Here is a 21535-nt window from a genome sequence, read left to right as displayed (position 1 = left end):
AGGATATGAAAGTATGCTCTGTTGTATGTGAAGACTTATGCAAATGTGATGAAAACAATTTGGAAGAGGGCATACAAGCTATCTCTTGGTAGAATGTTCTTTATTCAGTCTGAACCAGGAAGACTTGGCCAAACTCTCTGGTTGCTTTTTTTTTTGTTCAACAAGGTAGCATTGCCAACCTATTCAGAATACCCTTGGGATAAGTCATATGGTCTTTAATAATAAAAATATCCCATTGACTTTGATTCAAGGACTGCATATGACCTTAAACATCATTCTAAATCTTAAATTGCTGGGATCGTCTTAAAATCATAGAAGGGGTATAAGAAGGCAAACCCCATTATACTCTGTAAATCGCTTTAAGTCATGCTTGAAAATTGACTTTTAATTTCTTGGCTGTATCTGTGTACATAAGTGGATTGTGGGTTTCACATTTATGAAGAGATAACTATCCCTTACCTATATCATTACTTTCCTTCCTGTCGTGTGGGGGCTTCGAAGTTCATTTAATATATGTAGTAAAGTTCAATTCTTACCAAACTCATTTTTAACCATTCAAGTTTCTTGTATCCAAATTACAACGAAGCCTCAAGGGTGAAATACCAAACCAAAGACGCCATGCAATTTATATGGCCTAAAAAAATGCCTTTTTAAAAATCCCGATCAAAGGTTTTGTTGATAATCTAATTGAAGTATTAGTAACCTAACGGAAGACACATTTTTAGTACATTTACAATGATACCAAGGCTAGCGTGCATAGTATCCAGTTATTGCTAATTCCCACTAATTACACAGTTGCAGTGGTACCTGCAGTCTCGCACGTGTGGGTGGCATCTACCCTTTTCCCTTCCTGCGCTCCCGGACATGAGCGGGGAGGTGCCAGCCTTCCCAGGAGGAGGCAGCCGCTGGAGCAGCTTTGTTTGGCGAGCACGATGGGGGGGTCCTCGCCTGACTGGGCCTGGCTCTGGATATTGTTATACCTTTGCTACTACTGTTGTATCAACTGCTCTCTGCTCTTTCTTCATTGATTCCTGCCTCTGTTACGTCCGAGTTTTACTATATGTGTTTTATATCGGTTGTGTTCTTGCTTGCAGTTCTCTGTGTTCCACCCAAAGCCACCTTTGCTCGCTCCCGGGTTGCATTCCTCTGGCGAGGAGGAGCTGCGGGTTGTGCTCACAGCTTGGAGGCATCTGTTTCCATCCTGCGCCTGCACCAGCAAGGCCTTCGCAGTTGCCTTGTGGCTGTATTCTCGGGGTCCCGTGTTACAATCCCTTGTTTTTCCTTCAAGCACATACATCCTCTCCCGAGGTTCACTGAATAGCTCACTGTGTAGGGATAATGATCCATTTGAAGATACAGATAGACATATAGATACAGGTATTATGCTTTGGTAGCTACTTGCTATTAACATTGACTCAGTAGAGGAATATCACTGATGTGTTATCAAATTCGTTTTACAAAGTCTCTGGAGAGAGACTTTAAGTAAAATATAGCAGCATAAAAGCCACTAACTTTTTTTTTTCCCTAAGCCTGCATATTAGTCATGTTTTCTTTTGGAAATTAAAATTCAGTGATGTATAAAGAAGTGATTTGATGTATGTATGTTTTCGTTAGAATATAGTAAAAGGAAAAATAGTTTCATATCAGTTAAACAAGAATAATAGATAAAAATAGCATTGATACTGCCTTTCTAATCATTAGAAAAAAACCTTAAATGTAATGACAAAAGGTTCATTAATGGTGTATGAGTTTCTGACAGTATGCCATTCAAGGCGATGTACAGCAGTGCTTCCTTCTACATGATATAGTCACATAAATTGGCTTTCTAAAAGACATGCAGACACCTGTCACCATCAATTTGAATCATTTATTATTCATGTAATTTTCTATAATATTTTTGGTTTTGTTTAATAGTTCTAAAATAGCCCTCCCGCATGGAGAGTTCTCTCTTAATTCAGAACTGGCATGATTACGGATTTTGGATTCTAAAAATATGCTATGCATTAAAAAAAAAATAAAAAAAAAAAAGAAAGCAAACCATGGAAACCCTCCTCCAGCAAACAAAGGCAGGCAAAACAGAGCTTAGCTCTCATAAAAAATAGGGATCTCTCTGTCAAATCACCAATGACCTGAGACTTGCAGCCTCCTGAGGGAAGCCTCCTTGTTTCGGTCTCGTTTCCAGGGCACGCCGAGTTCAGCAGCTGAGTTATTTCCACGTTGCAGCCAATAACAGGAACCAAGTGGGCCTTGTGTACAAATGCTGTAGCCACTTTGCTTGGGCAGAGGTCTTAGCAATAGAACAGTCAGTGGAGCTGTAAATGAGAATGGACGTAAATACAAAAAGCAGAGGTCAAATATTACACTGCCCCCGCCAGTGGGAACTTGCGGGAAAGTGAGCCGATCTGGTCTTGCTTGCTTGCTTGTATTTCGATGTCATCTGTGAAATATTTCTTTTAAAGAGCAAACTTTGATTTTCAGGACTTATCTCGTGGTCGCTTAGAAAAAGAATTACCAAATTTCATAAATAAAGTACAAACCCAAGTAGGTCCTAATAAAGGATAAAAGGCTATAGCTCTTTTGTTTTGCTTATAATTGAATCCTCTTTGCTATAAAGACTGATTTTTGTATGTAAAACTTGGGAAAATTTTTCATTACTCTAGCCAAAGTTGGATAATTGTAACTGTGAAAAGCCATATGTTTTTGATTAAAATTTCCATATGCCATTTACTGAGACAAACTACCCAGTCTTAAGGGGCTTTGGATCGTTTCAGATTGTTTAAGCTTTTATTAAACCACATTTGAGGTTTTGGAAGGAGGTCATTCAATGCAATACCCTACCCAAACTGAAAAGCTGATGGGATTGACAGCTGCTGCTGGCGCTTTCTGGGCTTCTGAGCGTTTTTGAGGAGTAAGCATCTGTATCGGACTGCATCACTTACCAGTACCTGCGTAAGTTGTGTCACTGAACGTTAAGGCAGCATTTTAATGGAGGCTACAGAAAAATCTAGTAATGCAAGAAAAGACTTTCAAGTTCATACTAAAGGGTGGGTGTTAGTGTGCACATTCTAATAGCATATTGCATTTTAGTGCATTTCAGCATCAGATGTCAAGTTTTTGTGCAAATATTAGCTAATTAAGTCTCTTTTGAGACACACAGTTTAAGTACTCATCCTTAGAGATGTGCAAACTTTGACACAGAGAACTTAAATGACTTTCCCACAGTCATGCAATCACTAATACAGTGGTGTCAGTGGTACAAATCAATGTATTTTTCACAGGTTAAATACATACAGCTTTATACTCACAAGGGTCTGTTAAGTCTGGTTTAGAATTGATACTGTGGAGATGATGAAGCTTAAATGCCATCCTCACTCATTCATTCATTAAGGTCTGAGTAACAATGTTAATCATCATAGCCTGTCTGCATTCCTGTTGAACCTCCCTGTTATATTCTCCTCTTTGTACTGAAAACATTACTAATCACATCCTCATGTGATGCTGGAGTTTTTGGAGCTTACACAATATTTTTCTACTTTCAGTGGAGTCATTGGTTTAATATTGTGTGCTCCCAATAAGCTTTGGGAGGACATTGACCTCCAGAATTGGAAAGCATTAATATTTTCTTCCTCAGTGGTTTCTCTTAATCAGTTTTGACAATTGCTTTCTAAATAGAGAATGTCCAAGCTAAATAGGCCAAAAACTAATATGCAAGTGTATTCTTTTCTTAACAGTCATACAAATACCTGATCTTGATTATTTGAAATCACACATTTAAAATAAAAGCCTGATCTTCGAGTTACTCGTTGGTGCGAGTGACCTAGGATTTCTCGTGCAGATGTATGCTGCTTTGATTAGTTAGGGTAAGTTTACATCCTTCCTGCATCTGCTCTCCTTTTTGATCCTATGAATAGAAACAGTGTTTTTTCATGGTCATATACCGCCTAGTGCCACAAATCCCTGAGTTGGTGACATATTTTCACCAAAAGTACATGTGGGCATCCTGGCTCCAACAAGAAGCAGTTTCTCTTCGTATAAGCAGTCCTCAAGAAAGGTCATGTTTTGTTTGTTTCATGGATAAATGTTTTTATTGAAATTAAAGCTCCTTTCTTTTTTGATCTATGCAATGATAGATCACTGTAATTGAAGCAATTCACATCCTAAAAACTTTAATTAAGTCACGAAGATGCCTGCATGCTAAAACTTAATGAACTTATCATTTCCAGGCATTGTTTTGCTTCATCTTGTTCTCTCTCATCTGTTTACCAATGCTCATTGCATTATGTCTAACATTTAACTGTAAACTCCTTAAATGACGGTGTCTTTTATTTCTATTATAAGGTATTTAGTACCCCATGGGGTATTTAAATTAATTAATCATAACGTGATTCTTTTCATATTTCTTGCATACTATGTTGCCAGGTCCCAGGAAGCAAACCTCTGGGACTCTCAGGTCTGTTAGGGGGCATCAGGCCACCAGACCATCACACTGGCTTCCAGACCTCCTCCTCCTCCCCAGTATTTCATGCGTCTGAAGGCTAGATGGGTGCAGTTCCCTGTGATGTGGCTTCCTGTTTATCACAGTCCATATTTTCTACCAGTTTATGTCTAACTGAACCTGGCTGCTTAAGTGTGATTAAAGCATAGTTAGTGTTTGTACATGTTCTAGAAAGGTGGTCTTGATCTCCAGGCATCAAGGATGCAGAACCCACTGCTCTCTGTTGTAATTTATTCCAGCACCTGATGATCATCACTCATAGTAAGTGTAATTTCTCATCTCTGTTTCCATGACTTTAGCTTCATACCACTGTTTTATGTTACGTCCTCCACTGGGTTAGCAAACACTTCAAGAGATGGCATTGTCTCCTCGTGATGGTGCTTCTATGTGTAAACCAGAAATGCCTCCCTTCTGTTTGAAAAAGTAGTGACCTGTTTGAGGCTTTCACTGCCTCCCTCCCAAATCTGAAATTGTTTTCTTTTCTTTTAATCTACATCCTCAGCTGTTTTTCAAGAACTTGTGGGGTTTTTTGTTGTGCAGTTTTAGGGTTTTTTTTCAAAATATGGGCAAAAGTATTTGTTGGGAGTCGGTGATCTCATTGACAGTGTAGGCAGGAGAAATGGATGAACAGCAAAGCGTGGAAGAATATAACAAGCAGGAGTAGGAAACAAAAAAAAAAAGCAAAACATGACGCAGTGAGAAAAACATGAGAAGAGGCCAGCCCTGTAGCAGCACATGCTGAATAGTCATGCCGTGTTGTGGGGGTCATCTGCTTGGGCACAGTGGCAGGTCCAGCAGCAGGACACCTGCACCCCCCAGGTTTCCCAGGTCACCTAGTTCTGTTCAGGTGCAATTTCCAGTGGAAAGAGGGCTGATATCGAGGGAAACATGGAGGTATGATAGTCCTGCTTCAAACCTGCTTCCAAAACAGTAAGTGTGCCAAGAAATAATTGAGCTTGCTGGCTTAATAAGTCTTCTGGTGTTTTTGTGGGTTTGGGTTTTTTTATTGGCAAATAAGAACAAAAATCCTGATATGTTAGCCAGGGTCTTTGGGCTTGGAGGCAAGGCAAAGTGGAACTTAATGCTCTTGTCAGGGGAGACACATACAGCTGAACCATTTACGCTGTAATTCAGAGTCATTCTGCAGCTGTGAGGGTTATTTTTTCCTTCTTCTTTTGCTGTCCCATTGATTTTTGAAGTCAAAAGTATAGAGAGTAATTTCTTACCTACTCTCTGGGCAGGGGTAGAGGGGCACTAGACAGCTATGTTTCCTTTGGAGGAAGATAACAAACATGGGGAAAGAAGTGTTAGAGTGCTACTTCTGCATTAAACCTTCCTGCAGGGTGGTTTTCAGCAAATGTGTTTAACTTTTGTTTAGCAAGTGGTCCTACCTCCATGTATGGGGAATTCAGCGGTACAAAATCACAGTGCAACATTCTGCACCCAGCGGAGCAGAAGTTTGTAGGAAAGGTTTTTGTCCACTGTGCACAATGTGTGAAAGCAGAAGAGAACCTCTCAAATCCGCACATCACTAATCTGTACGCTTTGTAACTGTTCAACAACACTAATACTGTTCCTAATTTCTTGGGAAAGATTGCAAGGTGGTCTTTAAATGAAGTTTCTTATTAATAAAATCTCAATGATATTATTGTTAATTCAAGTTACTATTTAGGTATTGCAAAAATAAATTTGAAGTCTGGATTTCAGAATGCAGGAGCATAATCAGCCTAATCAGTTTGATGAGACATTAGCCTTTCTTATAATTATCTTAATCTTGTTAGTTTACTCGGAGCCAGATTTTAAGCACGTGCATGAGGCTTTTCAGAATTGACAGTTGACTTTCAAAGCTTGATAGTTTGCACTATGAGCAATAGTGATGAATGCTCTGCTTTGTTTGCTGCCTCCAGTTGACTTTGACCATTCTTCCATCATTTCCTTGTTCATCCAAGCAGAGACTTCTTTTCCAGGTAGCAATCCTTTTCTTGTCATAAATATATAGCTATCTGTTTTGTCAACAAATAGGGTTGTTTCTTCCTTGCAAAAAAAAGTTAGAGGACTAGATTTGCATTTAAACTATTGAATCATGCACTTTCTCTCCATACTATTGTAATCAAGAGTTGCTGGGTCACCAGGCAGGTGGCTGTTTCTTATGATTAGTAATGAAAGACCTTTCCCGTTCCCTCCCCTGTGATTAACAGAAGAATTCCCTAGAGCACTGTGTGAGTAGGCTTAAACACGCAGGCTCAGAGTTGATGCAATCTTTCTTTCCTGTGTTCCAAAGCAGACCTGCGTATAGTTTTTTTAGGATTCAGGCCTGAAAAGTGAATTCTGTATAATCTCTAAAATGTTGATGTATGTATGTATATGCATATGGCATAATGTATTAGTTCTGTCAACATGGAGGAAGATATAAATAGCTAAATAGACATATGAAGAATCTTATATATAATTTGAGACTCTTACAAATACTTCTGCAATTTTTTTTCTAGTGCATCTATATGTGTATGTGTGTATATACGTGTATATAAAGCATCTGCTTTGGTGATAGGGACTTGTTTTGCTTTTACTTTACTTTGTCATTTATTAGAAATAATATTAATGTAAAAATGTTTCCTAATACCACATTTATTCCTCCAGGCATTATTTTGGTTTTAGGCTATTATCCCTTATGCAACTGTCCTCGCTGAGGATGAGATCCAATCTTGTGCCTGTATGCAGTCAAAATATATTTAAATCTATGGGACTGGCAGGTGGCCAGAGGAATGTAATAGTGGTTCCTGAAAAGTGCCATTCCACCTTTTTTATAGAACTTAGGACAGAAAAATTATCTCTCTCTGTTTTCATTGATAATGGGTTTTCTTCTGTTTTCCTTCTGTCTTTTTTCCTAGGCCAAAAAAAAAGACAGAAGGACAAAGAAAGCCGCCCTGCTCAAAGTTACAGACCCAGACTATGAGTTGAGGCTGGGAAGCTCCATGCTTTATTGTTTCCCTGCACCTACCCAGACTCTGAACAAACAGCTCACACGGGTGAACCTGCTGTTAAATTGGTACCCAGGTTAAATTTGAACCGGTTTTAAACTCAGGTGTAGTTTTGAACCTCCTGTGTGAACCCATTTTGCCCAAAGGGTGTGATAATGCAACGGCCTCAGCACCTAATGCAAACGGCAGCACCACCTGGGTTCAGTAGGTGTTGCTGTGGACTTGGGCAGAAGAAAGATGGGGAGGTGGCAGGTTTGGACTAGTTTTGTTTTCACAAATAATTCACTGCAGTGCAGGAGGCTTTTTAAGTCCCCACAATATTTATCCACTAAAATGCAAATGAAAAAACTGAAATAATATAATAATAAGATCCCGGGAATGATGTAACGTACAGCGTAAGGATATGGCAGAACTGCGCTGGAAATCTCACAATGACTACTAGCACTATAACAGATTGTTACTCACTACTTCCACTGTAGTTCCCTTTTGCCTGGATTTTGTCCTGAATTTGGCTTTAGCAGGAAGGGTCTGTGAAGAAGGTTTCTAAAATGAAGCAGTGACTTCTTCTGATTTTATTTATTTAATTTTTTTTAAGTATGCATGCCAGCGCTTCCAGAAAACATTTTCAAGAGAGGATAAAAATCAAGGCTTAATTTTTCATCCTTGTAACCTTATAATGATGTTCCTACTAGTTCCTGCTGTTAAATATTTATCACCTGTGTGTTTTCTCTGGTTCCCAACTGCACAGACAACAGGTTTGTAATCACCAAACCACGGCTCAGCTACACTGAAAGCAAAAAAAAGAAAATTGAAATGCAAGGGACTGTTAAAGATAAAAGGCTACCAAAGTGATTCGGTGTATTAGTGCTCCCGCGCAGCAGCCGCTGGTGCTGATCAATACCTGGTGCCACTGCTCAGCTCACAGAGAGTCACCTCGTCACTTAATAGCAAGTTTCTTGAATTCAGTGTGCAAGGAGAGAAGAGAGGGAGTTGCATTTTTGCAGTGCATGGCCCCTGAAGGAGAGGAAAAAGAGAGAGGTGGAAGGAGGAATTTAATTTAATTAAAGCACTGTACAGCTATTACAAGAGAATTCCTTATGGGAAAGGAAGGGTTTCTACACATGGGTTGCAAGGGCATCGGTAAAAAGTCTCCTAAAGGGAAACAGACTGGGTTATAACATAATTGATTGTTTAAGGCAGTAATTCCTCATAAATTCATAAGCCAAAACTCTATCAGCATTACAGGTTGCTGGAGTTTTCTCTAGGTATGTCTTCTGCCCCGGGTAAATCCTTTTCCCCCGTATCAGCCTTGCAGCCTGTGGAGACATTTACTGATCCTTTTGCTGCTTCTGATGCACATCAGCCTCCCAGTGCCCCGCATTCCACCCAGGTCCCACCAACCCACTTCCAAGCTGATGTTCGCTTTGTTTCTATGTCATGCAGCAAAATCCTAATGAACCTTCTGTCCTTCTCATGAGGAGAAACCATTAAACTCCCCTTAATTGAGTTCTTTCTCTCCTGGCAGATCTTGAGAACTTCAAAACCAGAACGAGAAGCACGGTGTCCGTCCGCCAGGGCCAGGGCATGGTGCTGCTGTGTGGACCACCGCCGCATTCTGGAGGTAAAGCGGTTTCCTTCTCTTGCTTTCAGCACTCAGTGGCAATTTGCAAGGTTTTCATTCTCAGGGTATGTTTCAGAAAGTTTAAAGTGGCACACCTTAAAGGAGAAGGCTGTGGCGACTGAGTGGGTCATGCTGGGCAGTCCTATTGACTAAACACACTGGGAGATCTCCAGTTGGGTGTAAATGCAGAGAAAGAGCCTAATTTTACTGCATACAAGTATGCCCTTAGGAGATGAACTGATGGAAACTAAAGCAATGTGTGCATATATAGAAGACGTGGCCAAGATCTTGTGCAACTTTTAGAAGCCTTTCTGTATGTGGCCTGGGGTGTCTTCTGCAAAAAAGGTAAGATTGCTGACAGAGCCACTTTTGTGCATCATCTTTTCATTCCTATTTTTTTTTTTCAAACACTCATTGTCATTATTTTTGTCTCCTGGATACTTGGGATCCATTAGCAATTGTCCAGGTCTCAAATGGTGATTTGTTTCTGGAATGGCAATACATATTCTTCCTACTGTTTTTATGGGAGGAGAGGCAAGGGGGAGTGTTGTAGGAGAGGAGGAAATAACGTGCCGACAAGTTGCGTAGGGATGCTAAGACACCACTGTATTCTCTGCTGGTGTTCACACCTACACCTAGTTTTCTGGAAACCATAATCTGAAGGTCCAGACAGAATGACAGAGAAACTCTGCTACCGAAAGTCCCTGAAGGATTGCCACTGTGTGCACTATTGTTTTTGTCTGGTAATACACTTAAGAAACAGGTACTAACTGTAACTCAGGGCTCGTTGAGTTATACAGACTGTGTGGAAAAGGACGTAACCTGTCTTGACAGTCACTGGTACCTCTGACGCCTCAGAAAGAGGCGAATTTCTGACTTTCATGGAGAAATGGAAAAGCTGTAGTAGCAGACAGGCAAAAAAAAAAAACCTGTGGTGTCAGAGTGGTCTTTTCAACATGTACTCTGTAGAGTGTGCTATAGTTGTATTATAAAATGATTGATCCCCTCTTAAAATCTTACTAATTTGTCATTTTTGCACCCGTCGCATGTTATACTCGCTGTTTAGGGCAGGGGCAATGACATGTACATCCCCATATGGTTATGGAAACTGGCACCCATGGCAGTTACTGGATCTGTCCCACCCGGTGCGTGGCCACGGCAGAGCTGTGCAGATACCTCTGCATTGCGTTGCCGCTGTTCCTCGGTCGCTGACCCAGGCAGATCTCGGGTCTCACGCTGTGCTTGGGCAGATAGGACCTGGGGAATACGCTGCAGACACCTGATCGGCTCATCAAGAATCGCCTGGGGTTCAACGAGGGGTATAGGTTTCAGATCTAGCCGAGCTGGGCTGGATCAGCCCAGAATCCTTCAGGCATTTGTGTCAGGCTCTTCTGTATTCCCTGGGTGTCTTCCGTAGCCACACTGCTAACCTACGTTATCCTGGGGAGTGGAGAGTCAACGCACAGTGCACCCACCCAGGGGAGGGGGGTCAGCTCTCGTTGATGTGAAGGGTGTTTACAACGTTTTACTCTGTCTTAAGATTTTAAGTACAGCAAAAGGACTGTATTATGTTCACGTAGCTTCTGAATTTTAACACCAAAGTGTTTGGTGTTCTTCAGATTCTCAATCTATTTCTTCATATTACGAAGTTGTTAACAGGGAGATGAAAGGGAAGACTACGATAGCTGCTGTCTGTGTCTGCCCTGCAATGATCTCTTCTGGCAGCATGCTGCGGTACCTGCCAAAGGCCCTTCTCTGAGAAGAGCCAGCATCATTGACTCCGGTGTTCATGTGAGGAGGTTTACGAGCAGTTTGTATTAATGGCACTAAGAAAGCCAGCATTTTCTCAGTGGCAAAATCAAAATTTGGTAGGGAAAAAAAACAGATTCAAAGCAGAGTTTACAAATAGCCAATTGTAATAAATAATGTAACAAGTACTTTGGTGCAGTTTGCTTCAAAGAGGATGGTATAAATGTTTAGTAAATGCAAAACAATTCTTTCAATTTGGCACAAATTTGTTTTAAATGTGCCGGTCCCGCGTTTGTTGGTTGACTTCCTGAACACGTGTTGCACTATTGCATTTATATAAAAAAAAAGTTAGAAAGGGAGTCAGTCGTCTCTTCTCGCCGCACGCCGTTTCAGTCATGGCCTGCGTGTACCCGACAAGCACCGAGTGTCGTGCCGCTAACCACCACGATCAACAACCAGCCGCTGCGGCTGGCTCTTTCATCAGGGGGTTGTTCAGTACGTCGCGAACGAGCGGTCATCTTTTATGGATCTGAGGCCCTTTTAAAGAAATTTGCAATCCTGCTTTGAAATCTGTCTGTCCTCATCAGTGGGAAAATTGCCTGGTGAGCCGTTTGCCGTTAGACTGCTTTCATTGCTCAGAAAGGAGGAAACAAGTGCTCATGGAGCTGCTTCTGCTTGTGTCTGACCAGCGGGAGGGCAGGCCAACAGGAAACCTTGCTTTTACGTACTGTGAGGAAGGGGCTATATTATCCACTTAATTTATTCAGCTAGGGCCTCTTTCACCTTTTGCCTTCAGATGCCATTTTTCCTTTTAGTTCAGAAATTATCATGAGAGTTTCAGTATCTCAGATTTCTGATGTTCATTACTTGAAGGTGATTCTTGCACCTGTGATATCAAGTCCAGAAAATTACTCGTTATCACAGCGTCTAACTTTTATGAGAGTGGCTCCTATAGTGTTAACTATACCCCCAAATTACGTCCCCTCTGGTCTGCATGGGTGGAGCTTGCCCCTCAGCCCCTTCAGGTGGGTCTCATAGCCACATCTGATAAGGAAGCTGCCGAAGCTAGATACTAAAAACCACTGAAGACGGGTTCTGGATCAGCCACGAACTCATTTGCAGTCTGCAGTGCTATCTGTGAAGCTTCATTTCCATAGCAAAAAAAAAAAAAGGAGGGGAGATTTGGGACAGCAAAGCTTCATGATCCTTAAAGCCCATTCATCCCAGTGCCTTGAACGTGAGGCTGAAGAGCGGTGCTCACCCTCATCCTATCCCAAACTAATTGTGCTGCACGAAGGTGGATAGCGTCAACGGGCCAAGTTCAGGAAGGCCTGGGGTGGCTGGGTGCTGAGCTGCACTGCTCTGAAGAGCTGAGGCCTGAGGTTTTCTGCCCTTTCCCAGTTGGAAGAACTAACCCCACCCGCACAGCCCGCTCCTGCTGGCACCGGTGGCCACGCGGTCCTGCCTCCCGTTTCTCCCCAGGCGAGTGGGCTGCCGTCTCCCAGCGGGACATGGGGAGTGCGCAGACAGCGCGGAGACGAGGCAGGAACCGCGCACGTTTGTCTTTGTCTCCTTAGCAAAGCTTTGCTCTGCGGTTACTGAGGGTTTTCTGTTTTGCCATGAGCAGTCTTTGCAGCATGAACACCTTGTGTGGAGATGCGGCGGCTGGTGGTGCTTCGTGTAAGCAGTGAGAAGGAAATTGTGGTACATTTGTTCAGGTGATGCAGGGGAAAGGTTTGGTCTGGGTGTATGTACTGATGATACAAAAACATTCCAGAAAGGTACTGGCGTTATTTCCAGTTTGGGTTCAGTATGTGGGAAAGAGGTGACCAGGAGGTTAAGTGTGTTTCTGGTGCCCAGAAAGGCAGAAAACTGAAGGGTAATTATTTCCCTCAAATGTTTGGATGAGAAATGACTTCCTACATGACTGCCATCTCTGACCTGCTCTATTCCAGCTAGAAAATGATCTTAATTGTAGCCAGAGCCACAATTAGTCTAAATTGATACTATTACAGTTTTGTAACTAAGCTGGGCTGGAGTTATGCCGGTTGCTGTTTTCTGGTTTGCATAGAAAGTATTTAATGGAAAGTCAAAATAGGTCCAGTTAATTCAGAGCGAGACCCTTGTTCTGCAGGAATTAATCTTCTCTGTGGCAATACTTTATTTTACTTTTCTTTCCTCCTTTTCCTTCCTCCTACGCTTAGAAATAAGGATAAGTTTTAAAGTCACAACTGCAAAGTTAATGCTTTTCAGCCACGTGCGTCGCGTTTCCATTAGCCTACTGCATGTCTCCTAGCGTAATCGAAGCTATTTGGTCTCTAGCAGTCACTGCGCAATTACCACAGCTATCTCCTGTTCCAGCTCTGGGCAGATGGAGGTTCATGAGAGAATATCAGATATCGCGGGGAAGTAGCTGCACGTCAGAAAACCGCCATGTTTCACGGGCAGCTTCCATCCCCAGGGTCTGTGGCAGTGTTTGCAAAGCAAAGCTGTAGAGATCAGTTCCTTCCAATACCCCGATATGCCACCGCTGGGATATAACATTGCAAGTATTTAACGTTGTAGCGCAACAGTAAAAAACATTCAGGTTAGAAGTGAAAAATAATACATCTCACTGAAAGTGCAAGTGGCATTAAGATAGAGAAAATGCAATTACTTATTTTGGAATTTGATTAGGACAGCAAAACTAACTTCATCATCCTTGCAAAAAGTGCCTGGGGACATTAATGACCAACGCTGAAGTGTAGGGCTGTCTGGGGGAAAAAAATATACTTTTATATTAGTATTATTTTTTACTTTGGTTTCTGATCTGCATTGAAAATGAAATCTTAAAAAAAGAATTTTTAAAAAGCAAAACTATTCAGTCTGAGAATAGCTGTTGCTTTGATGATGAGGATATTCACTAGAATAGTAAAAGGAAATGGAAGAAAAACGTTCTGGCCAGTTCCTGCGCACAGAGCTTAGGGTATCATTCTGGGTGTCGGAGACACAGGCTCGAGAATTTTTGCCTGATGGGGAAGACTTCCCAAGTGTCTGAGGAGGGCTCAGTGCCGGTGTCTCCTCCATTTTGAGGTGGCTCAAGTGGCAAGGCTTAGAGCCCCCCATTAACTGAAGAGATTTGATAAAAGAAAAATAATAAATTAGAAGGGAATTATTTCCTGTCCACTGTTGTGTCATTGGTTGACTTGGTCTTAAAAATTGTGGATTTTACTAAAAAAATGTCGATCTGCAGCCAGACCTTTATCCTTTCAGTTGTGGTTCACGCTAATACTTTGCTGCTTGGAAACATCCGTGTTTAAAGAGCTGGCAGCTAAAAGTGAAATTATGTTGGCCTACATACATTAGTTGTTAAGGGTTTCTTTTTTTTTCCTTCTTGATGATGCCAAATAAAGAGCTTCCTACTGTTCAAATGTTGCAAGAAATTCTTCCTGAAAATGAGTCCAAATGATTACAAGTATTTTTAGCATCATAAAATGGACTGTGTCCAGCTTGCACGGAACAATTTGGGCATCACCATCTATTGTCCTAATTTTTAATTTATATGAGTTGGAGATTCAGCATATGAATCTAGGCTTCCGCCCCCCCCGCCCAGTCCCCCAAGAGGAAAATGAAATGTGTATTTCTTGCAGCATGGTTTCAGCAGGGAGTCACTATTTTGTCAGGTCAGTGCATCCTGGTGTTACATTTTGTTAAGCAGCATAATGATGTGATTGCCTCCTGTGATGAAGTGCATGCTGAGTGCTGGAAATTTGGAAAATAAATGTTCATCTGGAGCTCAGGAAGTCGCTGGACTGAAAACCAGAATAAATGCAAATAAAACATTTGCTTCTGTTGTATTTTCTGCTCTTGGAGCAGTGAATGCCTGAGCCCCTGAAGCCAGTCCTGCCGTATTTATGGCACCTTGTGTGTTAGAATCTTTCAGTTCTTTTTCTTTTTTTTTTTTCCCCCCTTTTCCCATTCGTTCATTTACATGCACTAAATCAGTGTAAGAACTAGTAGAAACCTACCTGGGTTGTTAGCATTTTTCTGAGATAATTACCCTGCGCGTGAAGGGTTTTGCTTCATTATTGTCACTGCTTTTTTAATCAAAAGCCTAACGATGGACGTGTGTCGACCATTCTACCTGTGAAGCTCTATGGAAAAAATAACGTAAGAGTGAACATTGCTATGGGAACATGGCATTCGGGCCTGTGTAACAGCACGATGAGCAGCTGTAGGTATTTAAGTGGACAAGAGAGAACAGTCAAAAATCCTAAAAGCATGTGTGTAGCTAAAATTTGGCTTTGGTTTTGTTGCAACAAACACACAAGGGTCCCCATCGCAGCCGCTGGCCGCTACCACAGCGTTAACTGGGCAGTCCCCAGTAATTGAATCACAATAACAGGTTTGGAAGTGGGAGGAACATCAAAAAGTTTTCATGACTTTTTTGATGAGACTAGTTGAGGTATCTCAGCGTGTCTTAGGATGAGCTCTATAATTTGGATGCCGTAAAAACAATGCTATCTTGCTTTACATTTTCAAAGCCCTGCTAGATCAATACCATCTGCTGTTGCTCTTCAGAGGAGCTGTAGGAGTAATCGATTGGGGGGGCATTGTTAGCCAAAATGGGGGGGGGGAGGGGAACAAACCCAAAAGCCAACAACCTTTGGTTTGTCCAAAGTGTTTCATTCCATTGTATTTTTAAGCCTTTTTATTACATTTAGATATATTTAGAAACCTTGAAGCATTTCAAAACCTAAAATAGAATGTTCAGTTGAAGCTGTTGGTGAAAATATTTTTCTTTTGAGAGGACCTTTAAAAGGGGAAACAGGTTAGTTTTTCTTATTTGCGTATTGTTAATCAAATTTGGCAAGATACATTTATTTGGCAAGATAAAGTTAGTCCAAAAAAACCAAAACAAAACCTCCCCAAAAAATTAAGCAAGCACTTGCTTGTGTTTCTCAGGGCTCTGAATATAAGTTGCATTCCGTAGGGGATATGCCTGGGAAGTATTTGGAGGTCGCTGTCCTTTTAACTTTATCTCCAAATTTTAAGACCAAAATATTCCTTTGTGCCAAATAGTTCTTTTCATTGAAGTTTGTGGGAACTGAGTCATTTTACTAGATTTATTTGATAGTCAGGGCAGGGTTAGTTTAATATTTTAACAACTACAGTTTTCAAATACCTTCTAACACCCCTGGCATTTCATTGTGAGTCTAGAGATTAAAAAAATACAATCCTAGAAAGGTATGCAGGTTTCACTTGATAGGTTGATAGCACCCCCATAAGCATGCAGAACAAATGAATCTGTAAATCCTTCCCCCTCCCTTCTTTGGGAAGATAAATTAACTTCTTCTAGGATTTCCTTCACTCCCGCCCCATTTTCTCTGGTTCATCTTTAGAAAGATCTATATACACAATGTTCTCATGACATTTGCCTTCCTGCCCTCGTGGAGTTCGAGATTGAGATTTCCAAGTGCTGTGAGAAATGGTGAATGCACACAGAGAACTGGTGAAAATGATCTCTCTATTACTTGATTATTTAAATTTCATGTTCCCTTTGCATTCCCTAGAGGTATGTCTTATTCTGAGATCTCTCTGTCCATAGCCCATACCACCACTCATCACATCTATAGCATATTTATTCTCACTCCTCCTAATTTGTCTCAGTAATCTGTGAAAGAAATAAGTCAGCTGATAGCTTTTTTAGATAGCAAAGTGCTTAGATATGCAGATGGAAACCTGCTGACGTTTCTACAGGACATGTCTCCTCCTGCCCAGTTGCTTGGGGCCACTAACGACGTTCCTGGTGACCCAGGAACTGAACCTTCCCAACACGACTTCTAGTCCTGAACCTCGGTTCCCTAGGCACCTTGTCCCTTTGCTCCTTGCTGTGGAGTCAGGCGACCTTCCTGAGCATCTGGGAACCACATCTCTCTGGCTGAACAAAGGCAAGAGTTAAAGGAAAATAAGTTTTCTGTCTCTCTGCAGTGCCCATGTTCTCAGTGCGCTTGTAAAAGTCCATCTTCCCGAAGAGGAGGGGATTCATTAAAGCTCAGTTGTTCAAATAACTCTTTCCCATCTGATGCCATTACTCCCGTTGGAAACACAGCCGTGGAGCCTGTGTCTGTGAGCTGAAATGTTGACAGAGAATTATTCTCACATCTTTTCACATAATGGATGTGTTCAGGTTTTCTCATTCTCTCCTGCCTTTTTTTTTTCCCAGTAGCTAAGAGAACTTTTAGTTCTGTTGCACAGCTTAATCAAGTAGAACTAACTAAATTTTAGCGTTTGACAGAAGAGATGGCAATTCTGATTTCATCTCAATCTCAGCCTTTCATGCTGTACGGTAGGTAGTGAAGTGTAGACACCAGACATGTTTTCAGAAAGCACTTTACTGATTACAGTGGTGCTAAGACCACTTCTGTGCTCTGCAGAAAAATGATTAGTGCGTGCTTACTCGTCTGGTCAGTTTTTCTCTCCTTTTATTATCTTTTTTTTTGTTAAAGCGATGATGGGCACTTCATGGGCTGCAAACAGTGAAAATATTTTGGCTGTAAGTATGGCTGATGGCCTCTATTACGTGAGGAATGGTTTGAGGGGTTTGTCTCTAAATAATCTATCGCACAAATCACATCTCGTATTCTCTCGTGCTTATACAGCCCCTGCTGCATAGTACAAGGAGGAAGGGGAGAAAAACTGGGAAAAGTAATCAGAACAGTGCAGAAGGAAAAAGGCAATTATCAGGCATTTTCAAACCATTAGAGGATCAACATATGGGGCTTTCACCCCCCGAGCAGCACTGCTCGGCAGGGAGTGCTTTGGAACGGAGTTTTCTTCAGTTGCTGTCACGTATTTGTGCCTTTTTACTCCCCGTCCTATAGTGCCAACCTTACAGTTGTTTCTCTCTCTTCCTTGAAAACTGTCACACTGCCTTTTCAGTTGTCACTTACAAAGAATTAATAAATTATTAATAAACGTTTAGAGCCGTTGTTGTAACAATGGGAACAAACATTTGTAATACTCTCCTTTGGTACCCTTACAGCAAAGTTTATGTTAAAACTTTGGAAAGCAGTCAACCTTGAAAGAAGTAACGGAAAGGGAAGAAACTACTCTAGAAATAGCACATAGCCAGAGAGGCCAAGGACATTTCCACCTAACATCTACCTAAAAGCAGGGGATTATTTCATTCTGCCCAGGCAGCATTAGCCTGTTCTGCCTCGCCTGCAATGTTTATGCCGCTTCGTGAATGCATCTAGCATTTCTGCTGGATGGCCGGTTCAGAATGGCTTTGGGCGAGAGCCTTGAAGCACATGTTCCCCTAAGTGTTAAAGCAGCTTCTCAGTACCAGATTTCTTTCTTATGGCGCATTCCCATTAATATGAAACCTTCAGAGGAACGGAAAGTTGAATCCTACAAATTCTATTACATTTCTGTATTTGTTAAGATGAGGATGCTTCTCCTGCCCTATTTCTTACATAGCAGGTGACCAGGCACATTTTATGTCCCCACCCCTCTTCACTACAGTAACCCTAATATTCAGCCTTTATTTTCCTGCAGTTTCTTCCAGTGTGGTACGCCCAGAGCTTTTTAAAGATGTGCTTCTTGCACAACCCATATGCCCAGGACTGGGCAGTTGCCTCTTGCCAAGCAGATTGCCAAAGTGCTGAACTACCCCTGCCTTCTCCTTTTTGAGGCATTACTGATTTCTCCTCCTTCTCTCCTGTCTTAATGTCTTCGTAAGCCTTTGCTGCTTGGTCAGATTTGGTTCCAATTAGTGAGAAGCTAATTTAGAGAGGAGTATCTCACAGATGGATGGGCAACGTGGTTGTAAAAGTTCCATTTCTCTAGGAAACCAAGCAAAAAATCTGCTAAGCTGGTTGCAGGTTGGTTCAACTATTTGTCAAAATGCTGCAAGGTCACTGAGCAGCCTTTCATGGATCGCTCCAAAGGTTGGAGCAAAAATGTGAGTGGGTAAACTGTCCCTTGAGCTGGGAAAGAAAAAGAAGAAAGAGTCAGAGAAGTCTTTTGCATTAGCACCAGTCAGTGATGCTTTCAGCATGTTTGAATGTGGCAATGGCGATGGGGTCGGTGTTGGCAAGCATGGTACATGCGGCACCAGGAGGTGTTGCAGACCTCTCTGAGTCACGGGGCAGGAGTTAAACCGTGTCGTGCGTGGTCAGTTCTGCTTGCAGGATGCGGGGAATGGTGGAGGGAAAGCTCGGTTTCTGAACAAACTGGAAAATGCTGCATTAGGGTGGTGTTCCCCACGAGCCGGGGCTCAGCAGCTCACAGGTGTCTTTCCTGGAATAGGAAAAAATGAAATTCAAACAGGATTTGTCTAGGTATTGCTCATTGGAGGAGGATGCAGTGTGTGTGTTGGAGATGTGCGGGAGATGGAGAAGACCGCAAGGAGAGCCAACAGTGTAGCATCAAAAATATCTGAATCTGTTATCAATTTCTCCTCTTAATAGTGACTGCCACTCACACGTCCCCATACAGTAGTCAAATTCCCATGTGCAGAGAAGTGCCAACATTTTAAAAGTGGTTTCCAGAGCATAAGCTGATGAGCTCGAAAAGCCTCTAAGTGACAGGCCAAGAACCAGAAAATAACTTCTCCAAACCTGCCAATTCCTAGCGCCGTGCAGCATAACTCTGGGGTGAGGTCCTCCGCTCTCGCAAAGTGGAGTGATGCTCCTGAAACCTGCGGCCGGATCTAAGCAGCCTGGCAGCATTTCTTCTTAACAGCCCAAACTTCACTCGAGGTACCTCCCTAGCAGCGTTAGGGACAGCGGGTGAGTCAGACATGGGGCTTCCTCGCCGGCTCTGGGAGCTGCAGGGAAGCGTAATTCTTTTGCATCTGGTTCCACGTGTTGAAGGTTATTACAGTTCAGTAAAAATGGGTTTCATTAAACTTAAAATTAGACATATGAAACTCTCATTTAAATAAGAAGTGATTGAGAGTTGTAACTTCCACTTAAAGTGCATCTCCCATCATTTATTTTTTATACTATGCCACAGTCACTGTTTAAATTATTAAAAGCAAGAAGTAAAAAGCTTCTCAGGAGATAGAAATGGATTAGATTAAAATTAATCTGACATAATCCTTTCTCTAAAACTGCTGATTCAGTTTGTGCACAAGTTTATCAACGTATTTGAGGATAAGGGATAAAGGATAAATTCTTCCCTAATTTGGGAATGCTTCGGCTTGGTATTTCTGACAGCACAGAGAACATGCAGTGCTGTTTTAATTGAGAAATTTATGAAATTACAAATATTTCCAGTAATTCAAATGCCAAGCTCATTTTAGATTGACGCTAATTCAAGCACCAGAGTTGATGTATGTGATCTGCCTCATTCAGCAGGGATGGGTTTTGTGAGCAGGAGTTGCAAAATAAGATCTCAGTCGAGAACAGACTTTGGCACAGGTGTACAGACCCAAGTTTTCAACTGGCATATGTCATTTATCACCTTCGGCACCGTTGCAAGCTTCCTGCCATCCACCTACCGTTATACGTTCGTGCCCCAGCTGGGCTGTCACAGACAGCGAGGTAGGACGTCGGGGGTTTGTAACGCATGCTGCCCTCCCGGAGAAGGGAAGAGGCTCAACTCTCAGGTAAAGACCTTGGAAATACTGAAATAATAAGGAACGTGACATTAATGGATTTTTTATTTTTCAGTGACAGCTCATGACATCTTTAAACAGAAATCATCTGCGAGCTAGTCATGTGTTTTATTCCCCTGTTCAGTTGCAGTCGCCACTAAATGAAGATTGAAATGGTATTGAAAGGGGGTAGAGCTGGCAGGGGCTGGCTAAAAATGAGTGAAATCTGTCGTCTGACAGAATTCAGTCAATAGGCATTTATCGAAAGTTGTAACATCTTGTGATCTCTTTATAAAATGAATCAGAGAGCTGAGTCTAGCTCCCAGGCTCTGCTAACCACGTTGCAAGCACCCTTACCCTCCCAACCCAGCCTTAGCTGGCCCCTTCAGCCAAAGCTCTCAGAAGTGGCCGGGGAGGCTGATCTACTTTCAGCTCCCTTGAGATGGTCACAGCAGAAAGTGTGTTGTTGACACAAACACAGCATTGATCTATCTCCACTTTTGCAATCAAATTTGGGTTTCCAGATCCCTGAATGTGTATACTGCTTCGTGCAAGTCAATAGTCCTGGCTGCGTGGGGGTGATATTTGGTTGTTGGAAGATAAATGCAGGTATTGGTTTGGCATTTTCTGTTACCTGATACATAGGTGTAAACGTGCAACCGTGATGTTGTTTTCAGCTGGTATATATCAAAACACTGTTTATCTATCAAGTATGTGAACAGAATGGTTTTTTCCTATGTACTACAGGCAAGTGCCACGGCATCACGTAGCAGTGCCTGTCCGTCCAGAGATCTCCTCTAAAGGACGTACCACCCGCACTGCTTGGCCAGATGTTTCAACCTTGGAGTTGATCATAATATTAATTCACTGCAGTAAGAAAATTCTCCACAGCCAACTTTCTTTTTTTAAAGGTTTGATCTAATCTCTTACAGCTACAGTAAGAGGCTGATCAAAGGTAGTGAAAGCTGGTATTAAAGGATTAGCTAGGTCACATTGAAATATGTGTTAAAACAAGCCCAGGGACCTTTAGCTTTACTGAAGCAAGTGCACAAAAAAAAGATTTTTAGGCTAACTCTCTCTGACTTTAAACAGAAAACAAACCGACGGAT

General features: G+C 41.9%; 1 protein-coding gene across 1 annotated transcript in view; it reads left to right on the top strand.

Annotated features, from left to right (window-relative positions):
* Positions 1–21535, top strand: part of LOC142086084 (contactin-4) — a 345243-nt gene that overhangs the window by 232338 nt on the left and 91370 nt on the right. Inside the window, exon 6 of the mRNA XM_075158605.1 lies at positions 8999–9094. Within this exon, the coding sequence (XP_075014706.1) occupies positions 8999–9094 (96 nt within the window). The remainder of the gene's footprint in view (positions 1–8998; positions 9095–21535) is intronic.

This window comes from Calonectris borealis, chromosome 10 (genome assembly GCF_964195595.1).
Source record: "Calonectris borealis chromosome 10, bCalBor7.hap1.2, whole genome shotgun sequence".
Taxonomy (NCBI): domain Eukaryota; kingdom Metazoa; phylum Chordata; class Aves; order Procellariiformes; family Procellariidae; genus Calonectris; species Calonectris borealis.
The sequence above is the reverse complement of the archived record's forward strand: the minus strand, read 5'-3'. Positions and strand labels throughout refer to the sequence as shown.